Source organism: Acomys russatus, chromosome 2 (assembly GCF_903995435.1).
Source record: "Acomys russatus chromosome 2, mAcoRus1.1, whole genome shotgun sequence".
NCBI lineage: Eukaryota > Metazoa > Chordata > Mammalia > Rodentia > Muridae > Acomys > Acomys russatus.
The window spans coordinates 106,216,281-106,235,349 of NC_067138.1; the positions used below are offsets into that span (position 1 = coordinate 106,216,281).

Sequence of the window (19,069 nt, forward strand, 5' to 3'; positions counted from 1 at the left end):
CACACTAGATCCTCCAGAAGCTCAGACAGTAAACCAGAGCCACCATGAGATGTTGAAAGACCTGTGTGTGTGTGTGTGTTGTGAGTGTGTGTGTCTGTGTGTGTGCCACCATGAGATGTTGAAAGACATGTGAGTGTATGTGTGTGTGTGTGTATGTGTGTGTGTGAGAGTGTGTGTATGTGTGGTGTGAGTGTGTGTATATATGTGTGTCTGTGTGTGTGTGCCACCATGAGATGTTGAAAGACATGTGTGTGTGTGTGTGTGTTGTGAGTGTGTGTGTCTGTGTGTGTGCCACCATGAGATGTTGAAAGACATGTGAGTGTATGTGTGTGTGTGTGTGTATGTGTGTGTGTGAGAGTGTGTGTATGTGTGGTGTGAGTGTGTGTATATATGTGTGTCTGTGTGTGTGTGCCACCATGAGATGTTGAAAGACCTGTGTGTGTGTATATGTGTGTGTGCCACCATGAGACGTTGAAAGACACGTGAGTGTGTATGTGCGTGTGAATGTGTACATGTGTGTGTGAATGTGTGTGTGTGAGAGTGTGTGTATGTGCATGTGTGGTGTGAGTGTGTGTATATGTGTGTCTGTGTGTGTGTGCCACTATGAGATGTTGAAAGACCTGTGTGTGTGTATATGTGTGTGTGCCACCATGAGACGTTGAAAGACATGTGAGTGTGTATGTGCGTGTGACTGTGTATGTGTGTGTGTGTATGTGTGTGTGTGAGAGTGTGTGTATGTGCATGTGTGGTGTGAGTGTGTGTATATGTGTGTCTGTGTGTGTGTGCCACTATGAGATGTTGAAAGACCTGTGTGTGTGTATATGTGTGTGTGCCACCATGAGACGTTGAAAGACACGTGTGTATGTGCGTGTGAATGTGTACGTGTGTGTGTGAATGTGTGTGTGTGAGAGTGTGTGTATGTGCATGTGTGGTGTGAGTGTGTGTATATGTGTGTGTGCCACTATGAGATGTTGAAAGACCTGTGTGTGTGTATATGTGTGTGTGCCACCATGAGACGTTGAAAGACATGTGAGTGTGTATGTGCGTGTGACTGTGTATGTGTGTGTGTGTATGTGTGTGTGTGAGAGTGTGTGTATGTGTCTCTCTATGGCTTGTGATTTAAGATGGGTAAAACTTTGAAAGAGCTGGGTTTTCTGAGGGAGTTAGTTGATGGCCAGGGTAACTTGGAAAATACAAAAACAGCAAGCTAACAACTCAGAGAACGTTTAGTCCTCAGGCTTTCGTGGAAAGCTGAAAGCTGGGAACTTTGAAAGCAATGTAGAAGTTGTGGTATAAATGTCTCTGGAAGGCTGTTGGCCTTTGGTGGTATGGGTAGACAGCTAAGCTGGGGTTCATGTTGATGTTCAAGCCAGCAGTTTGGAAAGAAAGCATTATGAAGACCAGAAAAAATAGCTCAGGCTGGAAAAATTTGATGTCTCTGTCTCTACCATCTCTCAGTTCACTCCATAAAACTTGGTTTTTGATATCTTTAATTTATTAGCTTACATCAGAGAGGATTCTGAGAAATGTGGTTTCTAGCATGCCCATCTTGGTGGATTTACAGTCCAGTGTAGCTACCCTAATCCTCCATCCTACGCGACTCTGCCTTGCCTAGCAAATATTCAGGTTTGTCATTTGTTAACGTTTTGAGAGCCAAGCAATACTGAACAAAAAGGAAATATGTCTATTGCCTGAGCTGTCTCCTTTTATTATTTTACCTCTGTGACTTTCTCTTGAGAGAGAGGTAAAAAAAAAAAAAATCAGTCATGTCTTTTACTCTAAAACAGACAGACAGACACACGTACACACACACACACACACACACACACACACACACACACAGGCACACACACAGGCACACATACATGCTCTCGCAAACACAGAGCTCTATGCTAAGCAAAGGGAACAGTTATCTGATTCTCAAATCATTTGCTCCAGAAACTTTGCTTCTTTCCTTTAGCCTTGAAGGAATAGAGTGAAATTCAAGTTTATCTAGATATAATGTCTTAAAAAAAGAAATAAGCCAGTCTTGGTGGTGCATGTCTTTAATTCCAGCACTCGGGAGGCAGAGGCAGAGGCATCTCTGAGTTTGGGGCCAACATTGTCTGCATAGCAAACTTTAGGCCAGCCAGAATTACATAGTAAGACCCCCACTGCACCCCTCAAAAAAGGAGTAATGATAGATGCTCTATTAAAAGTTGCTACTACTTGGCAAAATAGAAATGAACTCTTGATATTAGAAAGACCCTGGCTCCATAGGTGAAAAATTAATAGCATACATGGTAGGGGATCCCTGACAGCTTCAGATACCTTTAAGGGCTGGATAGCTTATAGTTTGCTGTTGAAATCTTCAAGGGTATGAGACAAAATCTTGTGAAAGTAGTCTCACTAACAACTGAAAGCACTTGAGCTTGTTTACAGTGGTACCCATGTGAGATCAGTTACTAATCCTTTTGACTGTGTGCCAACAATAGCAAACTAAAAAAAATGGTTTATTAAATTTATTTTTGTGCTATGGAATACAGATGTTGCAGAACAATACATCCCACTATGCCTAAATCTTTGTACAGAGTTTTCAGTACCCCGTAAATATAAAAAATACACATTAAATAAATCAAATTTAGTATTATCCTAACAATATCAAGCATAAAGACATTTGTAATTAAAATGAGCTTGAAGGACAGGGTTTAGAAGCATTGCTAAATGCGGACCATAATTCTTTCATTTAGTTTCCTGAGCTTTTGGCAAGTGGTTTTACAAGCAAAGAAGTAAGGAATGAAATGATGAAAATTTTAAAAAACTCTCCAAAGTTCATCCACTACTTTAAATTAAATGCAGCCCTGTTAACTATTACTTTTGCTTTCAGATATTAAGTGCAGCAAAGAATTTAAATCTTATAACTAAATGTTTAGGAAGTGCACATCCTTCACTTCCCATGTGTTTTTCATCATTGCCTTTTGAAGAATTGCTTTGTGCTTTTGACCGTTTGAAGAAATTCCGTCTCGGTTTTTGGTTTACAGTGGGACCTAGCATCTTCCTGGGCCTATGTTATCCCTACCAAGATCCATTGAATATCAAAAGTCTTCTTGTATTTGGTTTTGTTTTATTTGTTGTTGTTTGTTTTGTGTTTTTTGTTTTTTGTTTTGAGACAAGGTCTCACTATGTAGCTCTGGCTATCCTGGAACTAACTAACCAGGCTGCCCACCCACCCAGCCTCTATCCCAACTCCCCCTTCCTGAGTGCTGAGATTAAAGGCAGGCACCACGACACCCACTACAAGCCCTCATTTCTACCCATAGTGGATCCTAATGACAAACTGCTGTGTCTCTCTTGATTTTGCTTGTAGACGGGGTGACCGGTTTGAAGGAGTTGGCGTTCCTTAGGGACCTGGCTGAACAGAACTCTGGGAAATACGGAGTCCCAGACCGGACAGCCTTCCCTGTGATGAAGGGCAGCATGATGGTGCTGAACCAGCTGAGCAACCTGGAGACCACAGTGGGCAGGTTCTACACTAACCTTCCCAACCGGATGGTTGACGAGGCTGTCTTCAGCCTCCCTTTCTCTGACGAGATGGGAGATGGTAAGTCTAGAGAAAAGGGTCTGCTATGGAAGAGGAAAGCAGTGAGTGCGCCCTTCCTGCTCCAGCCCCTCAGATACATATGCCTGCCACCTACTCTGCAACCCTGTGCTCTAAAGCATAAACCCAGTGCTGTCTCCTCCTTGCTCCAGCCTCAGAAGATGTAATGAGAGTTTCCCATGCGGCTTTGCGAGGAAGCTCCATCAGTCAAGCGGCACTAAGGGAGGGTAGCTTTGCATCCCAGTGCACATGGAAACACAAAGATTTGCCACAGGCTGTGTTCTTAGACCCTCACATCTATGTCCTCGGTGGCGTATTTTCACTCATTGATTCTCCATTCCAGTCATCTGCCAAAGGGGAAAATAAAGCTGTGAATTTTTTAGGGGTAATTCATACACATATATGAATCTATACAGGTCAAGACAGATACCTACATGTATACGCAGTCACATACACATAACCAGTGGTTGGCATTACCACCAACTGTAGTTATGACTCATTTCCCTTTTTAATACACTACTTTGCCTTTGCTGTTATCATCACCGTGATTCTGATGTGCAAGTAGCTAAAACACAATGTTGAGTAAAATCCTTTAACTGCCGTATGATTCAGTTACCCGACCTAGGAAGTGGGGATCCTTTTTCTCTAGGTAATCGCAAAAATATATAAGAAGTGTCTGTACAGATGCCTGCCAACGATAGGTCCGTTCTCAGGGACATGGGATTTTTTTTTTTTAAAGGATTTTTAGGTTTTAAAATTTTTTACATGTATGAGTGTTTTGCTCACATGCATGTCTAAAGCATGTACATTCTGAAACTAGAGTGATGAATGATTGTTAATCACTGTGTGGGTGCTGGGACTTGAACCCGGTGCTCTGCAAAAACAAGGACTCTTAAACACTGTGCCGTCTCTCCAGGCCTTCCTCTCTGCCCCCCCCCCCCTTTTCCTCCTCTCTTCTTTCTCTTTTTCTTTCTCCTCCTTCTCCTTTTTTCTTTTTGTTTTTAGGGTTTTTGGTTTTTCAAGATAGGGTTTCTCTGTGTAGCCTTGGCTGTCCTGGAACTCACTCTGTAGACCAGGCTGGCCTCGAACTCAAATCCACCTGTTTCTACCTCCCTAGTGCTAGGATTAAAGGTGTGCACCATCACGCCTGGCTTAATCTTAATTTTCTTACTCTGCCTTTCTCCTGAATTTTTTTATGGAAAAGGGTAAAGGAAGCGGCTAATTACTAACCAGACAGATGGCATCACAAACTAAGGCCCTATTTCCCTGTTACCTGACAATCCTCACAGATGCAGTTGCAGGCATTCAAAGAAAACTCACCTAAAAGGTAGCAAGAGTGCAGAGATGTTTTCTAAAAAACAGGTGAATACGCTGTACGGCTTGCTGTATTTTGTGCATACATGCTTTATATGTGCATGTATATAGGGTGTACTCACTTGTGTGTGCCATGTGTGCACAGAAAGCTGAGGTGGGTACTGGGTATCTTCCTTGGTTGTGCTCCATCTCTTTCTCTCAGCCTCTCACTTAACCTGAAGTTAAGCAGTATGTCTGCACTGGCTGGCCAGCAAGGCCCCAGCATGCGCACCTCCAGCACTAGCGTCTCATGTACAAGCCATGACACTCAACTTCCTTACACAGCTGCTGAGGACCGAAATGCAGACCCTCAAGCCCACGTGTGGAACACTTTACCGGGCAAGCCATCTCCTCAGCTCAGTGTGACAGCTGCCGTTCTTAGCCTTTTCTTTCTGAACGAGTCCACAGATGTGTGTCTAGGGACTCCTGCCTTCAGATTAGGCTCTTTGTCTTCATCTTTTTGTACCCTAGTGCCAGCCAAGTGTTGTACCACACAGTGAGAAGGAAAGTACACAACCCTGTCATTAAAATTTTGCTGAGAAGAGTCTGACCAAGAAATCCTATTAATACTATGGGAAAGGAATAAAGACAGATGTTGAAACACAAACCTTTAGGAACGCAGCACAATAAGTGAATTCAGTTACTAGGTCCAGTGGGCCCTTCCTAAAATTTACATCTTATACAAAAAGGCTGAGGCCCCTGTTTGTTAATGTTAGCCAAGTTTGAGTCCAAAGGTCTTATTTCACGAACCCTGTACAGTGGATTTCAGTTTACACATCTAATGAATGAGCATGCCAATGTGTCATTCCTATCGTGTTTTCAATTTCTTCAACTTATTACGTGACACATCCTCTGGCTTCATGAATCTAATGTAGAGAAATCAAAGTTGGTGCAGCTCCAACAGCCACTGTAGATCAAATATCAGATGATGAACATCTTTGGGGGGGGGGGTAGTATGTGGATGTATTTGCATTTCTTTAAGAAAAAATTTATTTCTATGTTTAAGATTCAAGAAGAAAGCCTAGTGTTTAGAGATTTTACAAGTGTGAATATAGCATAACGTAGTGTGTTTGCCACATTAGGTCAAGAGCCTTCCATCCAGAGGCTGGGGAAATGACCCGATAAAGTGCTTACCTGAGTTCAGAGCCCCTAGAGGCCATGTAAAATGCCATGAATGTGGAGTCACATAATTATCCTGGTGTTGTGTTGAGCAGAGATAGGCAGATCACGGGCCCCCTGGCCAGGTAGTCTGGCTGAATCAGTGAGCTTCAAGTTCAGTGAAAGACCCTGTCTCAACTGTACAGTTGAGAAAGACACCAGACATTGATGTCTGACTTTGGAGTGAGTGCACATGCACCCATATGTACAAACACCCAAGTATGTGCATACACAGACACATGCACACACAAACTGATTAATTGGTAATTAGTTAATTTACTACAAAGAGTCTCCTATCCAAGCTGATAATGGAAAATCAAATCCAACGCTCATTTTTTTAGACAGCTGTTTTTGTTGTAGCCAAAAAGGTTGGACGCTCTTGCATCTGGGTCACAAAGCATTGCTGCTGTACTTTATACTGGTCTTGCACATAAGCCCAGGGAAATACAGCCTACATTGCAACTGCCATTTATACCCATCCATCCAGGAGACGTAAACACAAACCTCCTGTGAGATGCGCAGTTAACACCATCTTTAGTATCTCTGGTTTTCAAGCAGACGATGAGAAACTTTTAAATGTGATCTGAATAGAGCTTGCTCTGAAGATTAGAAGAGACTCCCTACCTGCTATGGAATGGATCTTCACAAACTTGTTCTTGGAGGTGTTTCCTTCCTGCTAAGTGATGGATGCCTTTACTTAGTCTCTGCAGCCACACCAACTCAACACACCTGGAGTATTGTCAGCATTCACAGTTCTTGGTTTGGAACTCATCTCTTTCTAGATGTCTTTAACAGTGTCCAAATTGGGCTAGAGAGATGGCTCTTCCAAAGGATCTGGGTTCAATTCCCAGACCTGACATGGCAGCTCACAACTTTCTGTAACTTAGTCCCAGGGAATCTGACACACACACACACACACACACACACACACACACACACACACACACACACACACGCGCGCGCGCGCAGGCAAAACACCAACCTATATTAAATAATTACAAAAGAATGTCCAGCCAGGCCTGGTGGCGCACGTCTTGAATCCCAGCACTTGGGAGGCAGAAGCAGGTGGATCTCTGTGAGTTCAAGGCCAGCCTGGTCTACCAAGCAAGTCTAGGACAGCCAAGGCTACACAGGGAAACCCTGTCTTGAAAAACAAACAAACAAACAAAAGAATGTCCAAATCCTTTTCCAAGGTATTCTAGAAACGATTTCAGATAGGCCTTTGCATGCACACATGCCACCTGTTAAAGAAAATTATAACAAGGTAGAGGAAAATACATCATTTTTATCTTTTGAGACTATTTAGAGCCCCCAGATTTCAGCATGAGGACAAGGACAAGAGAAATGTCCTTGTCTCGGCTTCATAAGGACATGTGTCCATCGAGGCAGCACGGACTTTCCTGTCTTAAGGTGGAGGCAGGAGAGGCCAGTGCATAGGTGCGTTCGTAGCCACGCCTCCCCCCTCCACTCTCCCATTGTCCTGTTGTTTCATGTGACATGTGAGTTACATATGATTTGTATATCTTGAAAAATTGCTTTAATAAAAAAAAGGAGTATGAAAGAATAGGTACCCAATACAATGTCATGGTCTAGTACAAATGGTGTACAACTGGGATGGAACTCAGATTTCTTTTTTCAGACTCCTTATCCAGTGCTTTTTGCCACACAGCTGAATCTCCCTGCTGCACCAGATGTATTTGGCACCGCAGTATTTCCTGTTGATTCTAAGTATTGTGTCTTAGATGGGAAAGCAGAAGGGAGTCCCCTGCTTAAACCAGCTGCAGTATCTGAACTAGTGAATGACCCTCTTCTCTTCCTTTGTCTCACTCTGCATACAGTTGGCAAGGGCAGTGGTTAGGACTCTGGATCACAGAGAACTTCTCCAACAGTAGCAGGGGAGGGGGCGGGGGGGGGGGAGACATTTCTGTAGACCTCATGATCCGCGAGAGCGCAGCCCCAGCCTTTGCCCACGGTTTCCGTGCTAGTCTCTGATTCCATTTTTACCCCACAGGTTTGATAATGACTGTGAGTAAACCCTGTTACTTCGGAAACCTCCTCCTGGGAATTGTAGGTGTGGACGTGAATCTGGCTTACATTCTTGAAGACGTGACGTATTACCAAGACTCCTTGGCTTCCTATACTTTTCTCATAGATGACAAAGGTAATTTACAAAGAGTTAATTATAAAAAAATGACACTTTTTTTTTGCAACTTAAAGAGAGCAGTCCATGGGCATTCGTGTACTAATAAATGAAGTGGGATAAAGAGTTCCCAGGGAACTTATGTCACTGGCACCACTTGGGCAATGGAAATGAATCCTAGAGATGGCAGAGTGAATTCACAGTCCACGAGCTCATGCTGTGCTGGGTTGAGATTGTAGGTTGTTATAACATCAAGAAGTAGACTTAGGGTACATAAAATATAGAATGGGGCTTAGCTGGCTTTTTCTTTATATTCTCATCTTTAGAGTCCCTGGCAGGAGGGCTTGTAGAGAGCAGATTAGAACATTTAATAACGTGAAAACTGGAAAAACAAATACCACCTAAGTAGCCTCAATTAGACAGATATTCAATAATCTAAGACCTCTTTCGATGCTTCAGGAGTTTTATGCAAGCTCACGTAAAACAGGATGAGTTTTATTGTGCTGCTAAAGTACATACATGGGCTGTAAGGCCTGGGCAACCATCCCAGGTGATCCACAGTTCAGACCAGCAAGGGGCACATTTCTTAGAAGAACATCCTACATCTTCCTTATAACATGTCTTATTCTATGATTTCAGGGTATACACTTATGCATCCGTCTCTCACCAGGCCATACTTACTGTCAGAACCTCCCCTTCATACTGACATCATCCATTATGAAAATATCCCCAAGTTTGACTTGGTTCGGCAAAATATCCTAAGGTAAGGATTGGTGAGGGTTGCAGTAGTCCGTGTTCTCTGAGAAGGGGACCCATTGAGACCAAATATGAGTGTTTGCCATAGGGCATAAGGCAAGTATAGAAAGTATTCTCTCATTACCAAAGGTTTTCTGACTAACTTTTTCACAGTAGGAGCCAGGGGCCCTGGAGATACTCACTGGGTAAAGGTACCAGGCGTGCAGGTGTGGCAGTCTAACGTTGATCTCAGAAACCACATAAATGTGGAATCAGAGAACCAACTCCACATAGTTGTCCTCTGACCCGTGCATGCCCACCATGACATCACACACACATGCACACACATCTTGTGAACAAGAAGTTATTAATATAATAATAATAATAATAATAATAATAATAATAATAATAATAATAATAAATAAAAGGTTAGAAAAACAAGAAATTAAAGGGTAGCCAGGATTCTTAATGTAACAGGAGAAGTCTCAAAATTGTTTAGAGTCAATATCTTGTCAGTCAAACTTTACATTTACATTGAGTTTAATCGTAAAATAAGATATATATTAGCTCATTTCTAGAAAGTGCTCTGCTTTGACCAAACTGAGATGTATTAGCAAAATAAAAGGTTAAGTTGAGGACCAGTGAGTAGCGTGTCAGTGTGGTGTCCGGCGGCGCAGTTTATGCAGCACTCTCTCTTAAAATGAAAACAGGTTGGATGTTTTCCAACTGGGATATGCTGTTTTGGCAGACACTAACCTATGGAGAAATGAGTCCCCCCGCTCATTGGTTGAAAATTAATAAGTGACTGGCTTGAGACAAGTCAGTCTCTGCAAGGAATTAGCATTGGGGGCCGGCTCTGAATGCACTTGACATAATACCTTCACAAAATTGAAAAGTCTCCTATTATGGCTTTCCAAAGTGATGAGTTCCAATGCTGTTCAGAAGCCCGAGGTGGCCATTGACAAGGCACAGCTTCTTCCTTGCCTTTAAGTGTTAATTTTCTCTTTTGCCTGAGGCACTGAAGTCTGTTTTTCCTGCACAGCCTCCCTCTAGGCAGCCGGATTATCACAGTCCCCGTGAACTCCTCCCTGTCTTGGCACATCAGCAAGCTGAGGGAGACTGGGAAGGAGGCCTACAACGTGAGCTATGCCTGGAAGGTGGTGAGTGCAAGGAGCTCGCTTGGGTTTGACGGGCCACGTGGCCCAGGTCACTGCTCTTCTCATGGGAACACTGGCGAACTTGGCTCAGGCTATGTGACTAACCAGATTTGAAGTGCCTGGGGAAGAAGCCATTCCACAGATGGTTTGCGTTTTGTTTTTCCTTTCTTGTTTATAAGACCAGTAATTGTTCATGACAAAGAGATCAAATCATATAAAAGGGTATAAAGGGAGAAAAATCGATCCTCTCCTTCCTCCCCTTGACCCATTTCCCATCATCACCTCTTCAGTCGGTTTTCAGAATTTTTTTTTTCTGCACAGACAAGTCTCTGTGTGTACACATGCAAGAGGTACATTGCTGGCAGTATAAATTTATGCAGCTAGACCGAAGCTCTTCAAATGATTTTTTTATTACAATTACTTATTTGTACATGTGTGGGCACATGGGGCGAAGCAACTGCTTGTGGGAGTTGTTTCTCTACTTCCACCAGGATAGACTCAGGGCATCACAGCTGGCAGGAAGCATTTCCACCTGCTGGACCACCTGCAGACTTTTTTTTTTTTTTCAATGTATGCCATTTCTAGAAGTTTGTTTGGTCTTGTTTTTTTGGGTTTTTTTTTTTTGTTTTTTTGGGTTTTTTTGTTGTTGTTGTTGCTATTTTATAATTTAAACTTAGATAGTAACAAGTAGGGGTTTACAAAGAAGATGTGAAAACATAAATGCCCTCTGAGATGCTTCAAGGAGATGAGGCCTCAGAGTTGGAAGTGTCCGTCCTCAGCACAGATTGGCAGTGTAGCCATGCCTAGGACACGCAGGCATGCATGCGCGTGTGCTTTTTCCTACCAGCCCCAGTCATGCTGGCTTCACAATCATAGGGAAACAAATAACTCTACTCCTTTTTTTTTCCCCCTCAACGTGGTAAAACAATGTTCTTAGAAGGCCCGGGACTCTATAACCAAAAGAAGAAAGGATGTTACTTTTTGTCCACAAATTTTAATGACTGAACTTAACAGATGCAGTCATGCTTGCTAGTTACACAAACCCCCATGATGTGTGTCGGTCATTCTCCCTGGCTGCTTGATACAACCAAAGCACAGAGTAAGCAGAGGTTATGTGGCTGGTGCCAGCATAAGACAGCATACTGGTTTTTAGGATTTGTATATGTAGAAATATAGATCCTAAACTAATGATTGAAGTTGTGTTGTCGTGAATACATAAAGTGTAACTGAGTTCTTTCCTCCACTACTGTGGTTGATTATGCTGCACAGGTGTGTGTGGCCGTCAGACAGCACAGTAAGCTCCTTGACCCCGTGGCGCCAGGAACCATGAGTAGTGCCTTCTTACGTTGTGATTAACAGTGGCTTCAGGACCACCACTGTTTGCCGCGAGCCATTGATTGGCTTGTGATTCTCAGGAAGCCATTTTCCTCCCTAACTTTTACTCACACACCCATTTCTAAGAGAAAGCGGATCTGAAAGTTTACAGAGCTTAAGGCACTAGACTAAGCACCAGCACTTGTCTGTCCTGGACAGAAATGCTGGCCCAGGTAGACTGGGCAAGACCATCATGGAATTTGTGCTTCCTGTAATGTTAAACAAGTAATGGTGTTTCTCTCCAGCCTGGGAGAGGATGGTTGGTTATGGACAAATTAGATATGCTGGATTCTGTAATGCCTGGCCCTGAGCCCTTCTCTTAGTGAGGATTCACAATTGACTAAGGATAGTCATCTCCCAGGACACCTCTATAAAACCAAGAATGCTTGTTTTCCTCTCTTAGGGCTAAAGGATGTACACCTAGGGCCACAGGCAAACTACTCAAGCACGTTGTCGCTGTGCCAGACCCCAGGTTCCTCTTATGCATCTTAAATGCATGTTAAGCCAAAGTAGAAATAAGCACTGCACTCTTACCTATACTGATTGCTTTACACACACACACACACACACACACACACACACACACACACACACAACACACACACATAACACACACACACGTCCATTAACCTATCTAAGCATAAGTCACAAACCAGGGTCACAGCTCCCAAGGGCGCCCTTTTCTGTTCACTCATTAGCTGTAGGATATTGGGTCACACACGAGTCCCCTGCCATAAGAAAGGAAAACAGAAACTACCTTCTAGAAATCCTTACATCGTTCCTGCATTCATCCAACATCACATTAGTACCTTCCCAGTGAGAAGACAAAGACAATAGAAAAGGATATGTGCAACGGGACCTTCATTTTCTGTGTTAGGAATTCGTTGCTGATTTATTTATTTCTCTTTTACAGGTACAGGACACTTCCTTCATTCTGTGCATTGTGGTGATACAACCGGAAATACCTGTCAAACAACTGAAAAACCTCAACACCGTGCCCAGCAGCAAGCTCCTGTATCACCGACTAGATCTTCTAGGACAACCCAGTGCTTGCCTCCACTTCAAGCAGCTAGCAACCCTAGGTAAAGCCCATGGGCTCCTCAGCTGCCTGCATGCTCTTACTCATTAAGATGTAAGACTTCGTCATAAACATTTGTTGGAATCCTGATCCCTGCCCACTCCTCAAATACTAAATGTTTGCAGTTCTAGAAGATATGTGAAGCAGCCAGGTATGGTGGTTCACACCTTCAGTAAGGCAGTAATTAGGCAGGGGGCAGGCAGACCACTGTGGGCTGAAGGCCAGCGCGGACAACACATTGAGTTTCCAGACAGCCTTGGCTACTGAGTGAGAAGAAGAAGAAGAAGAAGAAGAAGAAGAAGAAGAAGAAGAAGAAGAAGAAGAAGAAGAAGAAGAAGAAGAAGGTGGTGGTGGTGGTGGTGGTGGTGGTGGTGGTGGTGATGATGATGATGATGATGATGATGGTGATGATGATGATGATGATGATGATGATAGTAACAACAAAATATACTCTACTATGCAATACCTCACCAGAGCTTCTTGCCCTATCTAATAATAACTTAGTATCCTTTATCAACTCTTCCTTGCCTGCCTTCCCACCACACCCTACCTCCCCCTTCTCCATTTACACCGGGATCTGGTTACGACCATTCTAGTTTCAACTTCGACTTTTAGATTCCACCTGAATGAGATCATGCTATATTTTTCCTTCTTTGCATGACTTATTTCATTTAACACAATGATCTCCAGTTCTGTATAGGATCTCACTATTTTATGCCTGTGTAGTATTATATTTCTGTACCATGTTTTCTTTATTCTTAGTTGATGGACACTTAGGCTGTTTTCATTTAGGGCTATTATGAACAGTGCCGCATGGAGCATGGAGTTACCAAATGTCTCCCACAGTCTGACGTCATTTCTTTGGGTATAGGAGTGGAATTGCTGAACAACATGATAGTTATAGTCTTAATTTCTTGAGGAGCCTCTATACTGCCTTCCAATCTGGCTTTCTGCACTAACTTACATTTCTGACCAATGGTATACAAGGCTTCCCTGTTTACCCCATGTTCATCAGAAAGCATTATCTTTAGTCTCTGGATAAGATCCATTCCTGATGGGGTCAAGTGATGCTGCATTGTGGTTTTGACCTGCAGTTCCCCTATGTTTAGATAGTGAGTGCTCTCTATGTACCCATTGGCCAAGCTGATATTTGAGTCATACACACTTGGCTGGCCAGGCTGATGTGGACCAGGTACATAGGAGGCCTTTATAGCCTATGTAGTCAATACACTACAGGATGCCCCTGTTTACCTAAAGAGCTACCTTCTTTTTCCCTGTTGGAAATATTTAGTATTCAAAGAACTTAATGACCACCACACAGCAAGCAAACCAAGTAGAGGGGCACAGGTCAGAAGGAGACCAAAGATGTGTCTCAATTTTACAGTTTCCAAATGTGAACACTGGAACTTGACTTCTTCCTCTAAATCCCTTTCTAGAAAATTCTTCCTGGATTTGAGGCCAAAAGACCAACCCAGGCTAAGTGGCCCACTTCAAAAATGTCAACAATTTAGAGAAAGCCTGTGCTAATGATCAAAGAACGCTAGATCATACATTTATTTGTTTAACTTGATTCATGCTTTGAGGCTTATGTTCTATGTTTTATATAAAAGAGAACATAATTCTTCACATTTTAATTAAATGCTTTACTGAAAAGCTAATGTGAGACCTTAAGTTCTGAGCCAGCAAGCTGAACATGAATGCTGGAGGAGATGAGGCACTGCCCTGAGATTGGAGGCAGTGCGAGTTCAGTCCATGGTGAGGAAGAAGCTACAGTATACATACTTAAATCTTATTTGAATACTTTCTCATAGCCACTCTGTCCAGTGTTTTAGCTATTGCTTGCTACCTGTGCAGCTGCTGAGCACTTGAAAGTCAAAATCAAGATATACGAGAAGTATAATTCTCATGCTAGATTTTTTTATATTAATTACATACTGAAATTATCATATTTTAATATTCTAGAACTATATTATCACAATTTATTCAATTATTTCCTATTGCTTTTCTGGCTATCAAAAAATTTTAAGTTGCATTGTATTAATATTACTATTGAACAGCATTGTTCATGAGTGTACTCAAACAGTGTAACACTTTTCAACTCAAACACACAGTCTGATTGACTGATCCCAGGTCACATAAACAGACCTTGGGCCAGTGCCTACTTTCCCAGGGAGCACTTTCCACTGTGCCACCCTTGCTCACGGATCTGGTAGGAGAACTCTGAGCAATGTGGAAGGTTCATCAGGGCCAGTCTTGCTTCACTCATTAGGGGAAGTAAACACAAGATCATTTAAATGCAACCAAAAAGGAATGGGAAACATAAGAACTAAGTAGTTTAAAAGCACATTTCTAGGCAGTTTTATTTGTATGTATGCACGTGTGTGTGTGTGTGTGTGTATGTGTGTGTATAAATGTATAAACTTGTATGTCTATGTCCTAAACACAAAGCTTTGTGTCTGATATGGTGCTGTGTTCTCCCCTTTTGTGCCCAGCTGTCTTACTGCATCCACCTTTTTACAATGCCAGTGTCTGTGTCTGTAAGGAAAGCCAGCTCCCCAAAGCATCTATACTTTTCTTCACCCTGGGCCCCTTGGGACACTCTTGACCTAAGTGTATTTCTGTTCCATTGTTGTTTTCCTCTAGATTCCTTCTCCCTGCTCTCTGTGACTGAATCCAAAGCATTCTAAATATAAGCACACACACACCCTCTCTTTCTCTCTCTCTCTCTCTCTCTCTCTCTCTCTCTCTCTCTCTCTCTCTCTCTCTCTCTCTCTCTCTCACACACACACACACACACACACACACACTTTCGGGGATGGACCACTGACTATGAAGACAAGTCAACAGCATGTTATGGGTCAGCCTTTGGAAGCCTCTACTTTGTATCTCCTTGATTACATGACATGAGCGCACTAGCAGTCTCCCAGGCCATCATCCTCTGAAAATAAGTAACATCAGGAGAAGCAACAGTTTCTTAGAATGCCTTCCTACCAAGGACAACTGAAAATCATAGATGCAAACATCAACCTGGAGTAATGTCTTGAGGAAACACTGAAAACGTATACAATAATGAAGAATGGAAGATTTTTTAATAGAAGGCAGACATCATCAATGCCACTTTTTATTTATATTTTTTACCATTCAAGTATTTACCAAATTAAGGAAGAGGGGGCTGTGTACTTAAACTCTTCCAGTAGCTTTCTGGGTCTCAGAGGGGGAGGAAGTCAGGTCCAATATCCTTAACGGGTGGGGCCTCAAGTAAATGAAAAGACCTTCTCTGTCCCCCCCAACGCAAGCCCATTGCGTCCTCCTTAAGGTGGGATGGAGTCACAATCCACGATGTGACTAGGCTCTCGCTGCCTCTCACTGGAAACTGCTTTTTACCATGCGTACTGCCTCTCTGTGTGAGCCACATGAGAGAGTCATGCGGCAGGTCATGCTCTAGAAGAGACTCCCTTTGTCTGGGCTTGAAGCCACTCCTTCCCTTTAGTTTTTTGTTATTCTGTGCCTTTTCTATCTCTTGACTCAGGACCTAGCAAGAACTCCACCTAGCCTCAGCCCAAATTCGGTTTGGTTTGTTGATTTGTTGTTTGTTTGTTTGTTTGTTTTTTATGTCCACCACATAAAAGCTCACCAGGTTGCCAGGAGTGGGGGCCCCTGCCTGTAATCCCAGCACAGGCAGGTGGATCTTTGTGAGTTCCAGACTAGCTTGCTCTACAAAGTGAGTCCAGGACAACCAAGGCTACAGAGAAACCTTCTTGAAAAATCAAAACAAACAAACCAAGCTCACCAGGTCACACTGAAACATCATGTGGGAGAGCTCTCAAAAGGAGTTTAAAACAAACAGAAAAAAACAAAAAACAACAGATTTTAATGATATAAGACATGTCGTAAAACATTGTATGTCACAGAAAACATATGGTGGTGCTTTATGACACATTTTAAAATACAGTCAGGGTGGTGCTTTTAAGCACTCAGTAAACAGAGGCAAGCAAATCTCTGCAGCTAGCCTGGTCTACAGAGAGAGTTCCAGGCCAACCAGCACCTGTTTCCAAATAAATAAAAATATGGTAAGGTTGAACAAAAAAAAAAAATTTAAAACAGAAGTTTTAGCTTCATACTGTGAGTAATTGCAAGGATTTTGCCTCAAATAGGAAACTAGTTTTCATGTAGAAATAATATTTAGGGATGTATGCAGGGGATGCTCTATAAGCTTTGTTTATGCCACGTTTGCCTGCCACCTGCGATAATAATTTTTTAATTTGATTTTTCCATTGATGCCAACATTTCCATCTTTCTTCTTCCTGAGTAACATTGCTAATGTGGATACAAACAGGTACCACGGATTGTACCGTTCTGCACGCACCTGTCAAGCACTGTTTGCCATCCCCGTAGAGAACTGGTGTTGCTGTTTTCCCCTCTTTGCGATGCTTGTCCAACATCTCATAGCCAGGAAACGGTGCCGCGCAGATTTTGTCCAGGCGGGCTCCATGTTTGTGCCATACCCTCTTTCCTAACAAACACACAGCTTGCATATCTGATTCTCCTGATTCCTGCATCCGGCATTTGTGCCCTTTTGGGTGCATCCCCACCCTGCTTTAATCACAGGACCCTCAGCTCCCTGAAGGAAGAGAATGTGGCTTTTTTTTTTTTTTCCCTTCCCTTTTTCTTTTTGCTCTCACTGTCAAGCTCTTTGTGTCCTCGTGGAAGATACTAAGCCACCGTAGCAGACATGTTGGCAGAGCCTAAGTGATGCTTTTGTCTGGTGCCAAGATGAAGTCCCTGTGTTCTGAGGCCTGCTTTGTTGGGGTCCTTTTCAGAAAGTCCAACCGTCATGCTGTCTGCCGGCAGCTTTTCCTCCCCCTACGAGCACCTCAGTCAGCCAGAGACCAAGCGCATGGTGGAACATTACACGGCCTATCTCAGTGACAACACTCGCCTCATCGCTAACCCGGGACTCAAAGTAAGTACTGGCCTGGGCCACATCTCGGGGGCCCGCTTTCCACAAGCCCAGAAGGGAAGGGGTGCTGACCATGAACCTTTGAAGTATCAAACCCTGCTTGCATCTGGACCTATGCAGCCAAAAGGCAAAAAGGCAGAGTGTGTGCCCCAGGGCAGACTAGTCAGCCGTGACCCTTTTGATGGAATAGAAAGCCCAGTGGGCCTCAGGAAGGGTCTACTACAGGTCTCATATGCACTGGGGGTTTCCAAGTAGAGTGTGTGGTAAACAGAGCAGAGAAAATTTACCACTCCATTTTTCCTATGGAAAAGAAGTATTCTGCAGTCTGTTGAGATAAATACAATAGTAAAATAGTAAAGAGGCAAAGGGTGCTGTGTGTCTAATGATTCACCACAGGAATGTTCTTAAACTGAGACAGGCTGGCTAGGTGAACAACTGAGTAGGCATGCCTCCCTGACTGTATTCTGTGAGCTTTTGTTTTCATCGAGTTTGGCCACATCCATCTGCTGTGGAAAGGTTTTCAAGAAGTAATTGGGCTTGGCTTCTCTGCGAGAGAACCTTGGGGAGCCCTGCCAGCAGCCCACACTCTTTTTCATGTGAGTTTTTTTTAAAAGGGGCCCTGCAATGTCTCCCTTTGTCTCTTAGTTCTCTGTCAGAAATGAAGTGATGGCGACCAGCCACGTCACAGATGAATGGATGACACAGATGGAAATGAGCTCCCTGAACACGTACATTGTCCGCCGTTACATAGCAACGCCCAATGGCGTCCTCAGAATCTATCCTGGCTCCCTTATGGACAAAGCATTTGATCCCACGAGGAGACAGTGGTGAGTCTGAGGGGCCTCGGTTCCCTGTTCCTCCTAGGCCTGGAGAGACATGATAAGTTCATACAGTAAAGCAACTGTAGGCACTTAGAAGACACTTCCAAGGGGGTAAAATTATTTTCAATTTTTTTAATAGTATCAGATTTGTGGGTTATTTTTTCTGACTGTAATACTTTATCTCTCTATTGAAATTTTAGACTAAAATGTTTTACATTGATCCGTTTTTTGACCCCTAAGGACTTGCTTGATTCCGCCGCATGACTGGAGGGTCATCTTGAATGAAATACTTCTTCATTTTACTCCATGTAATTATGGCATCAAGTTGCATAGGTCGTGTATGGCCTATGGGAAATGAGCATGTAAAAATTTAGGAATATTTTTTTTACTTCTGGGCTTTCTTTTCACACCAAAGCTAGCCAGGCACTATTGCATGGAGGCAGCATAAGCCAAGAGCAGAGCTGCTTATCCTGTGTTGACCTGCAGCTATCTCACTCGGGAGTCAGCTTTTCATGCCCACTCCCACCTGTAACAATCCTGGGTGGTTTCTTTATGTTTGTTTATTTCTTTTCCTTCATTGATCCTTTTCTATAGTACGCTCTGAATCATCTGGACTACAGGTCTCAGTAAAAGCTCAGAGTCCTGTATGTATTAGAACAGAAAAATCTCAGTTTCTCAACTCTATGTCGGTACTTTGATCAGACATAAAAGGTGAG

At 43.0% G+C, this 19,069-nt stretch overlaps 1 protein-coding gene across 2 annotated transcripts in view; it reads left to right on the top strand.

Moving 5' to 3' along the window:
• The window catches only part of Cachd1 (cache domain containing 1), a 230,084-nt gene that overhangs the window by 181,813 nt on the left and 29,202 nt on the right, over nucleotides 1-19,069 (top strand). For both annotated transcript variants that reach the window (XM_051164720.1, XM_051164722.1), the window contains 7 exons: nucleotides 3,347-3,580; nucleotides 8,100-8,249; nucleotides 8,868-8,991; nucleotides 10,006-10,123; nucleotides 12,408-12,576; nucleotides 17,393-17,535; nucleotides 18,178-18,359. In XM_051164720.1, coding sequence (XP_051020677.1) covers nucleotides 3,347-3,580; nucleotides 8,100-8,249; nucleotides 8,868-8,991; nucleotides 10,006-10,123; nucleotides 12,408-12,576; nucleotides 17,393-17,535; nucleotides 18,178-18,359 — 1,120 coding nt within the window. The remainder of the gene's footprint in view (nucleotides 1-3,346; nucleotides 3,581-8,099; nucleotides 8,250-8,867; nucleotides 8,992-10,005; nucleotides 10,124-12,407; nucleotides 12,577-17,392; nucleotides 17,536-18,177; nucleotides 18,360-19,069) is intronic.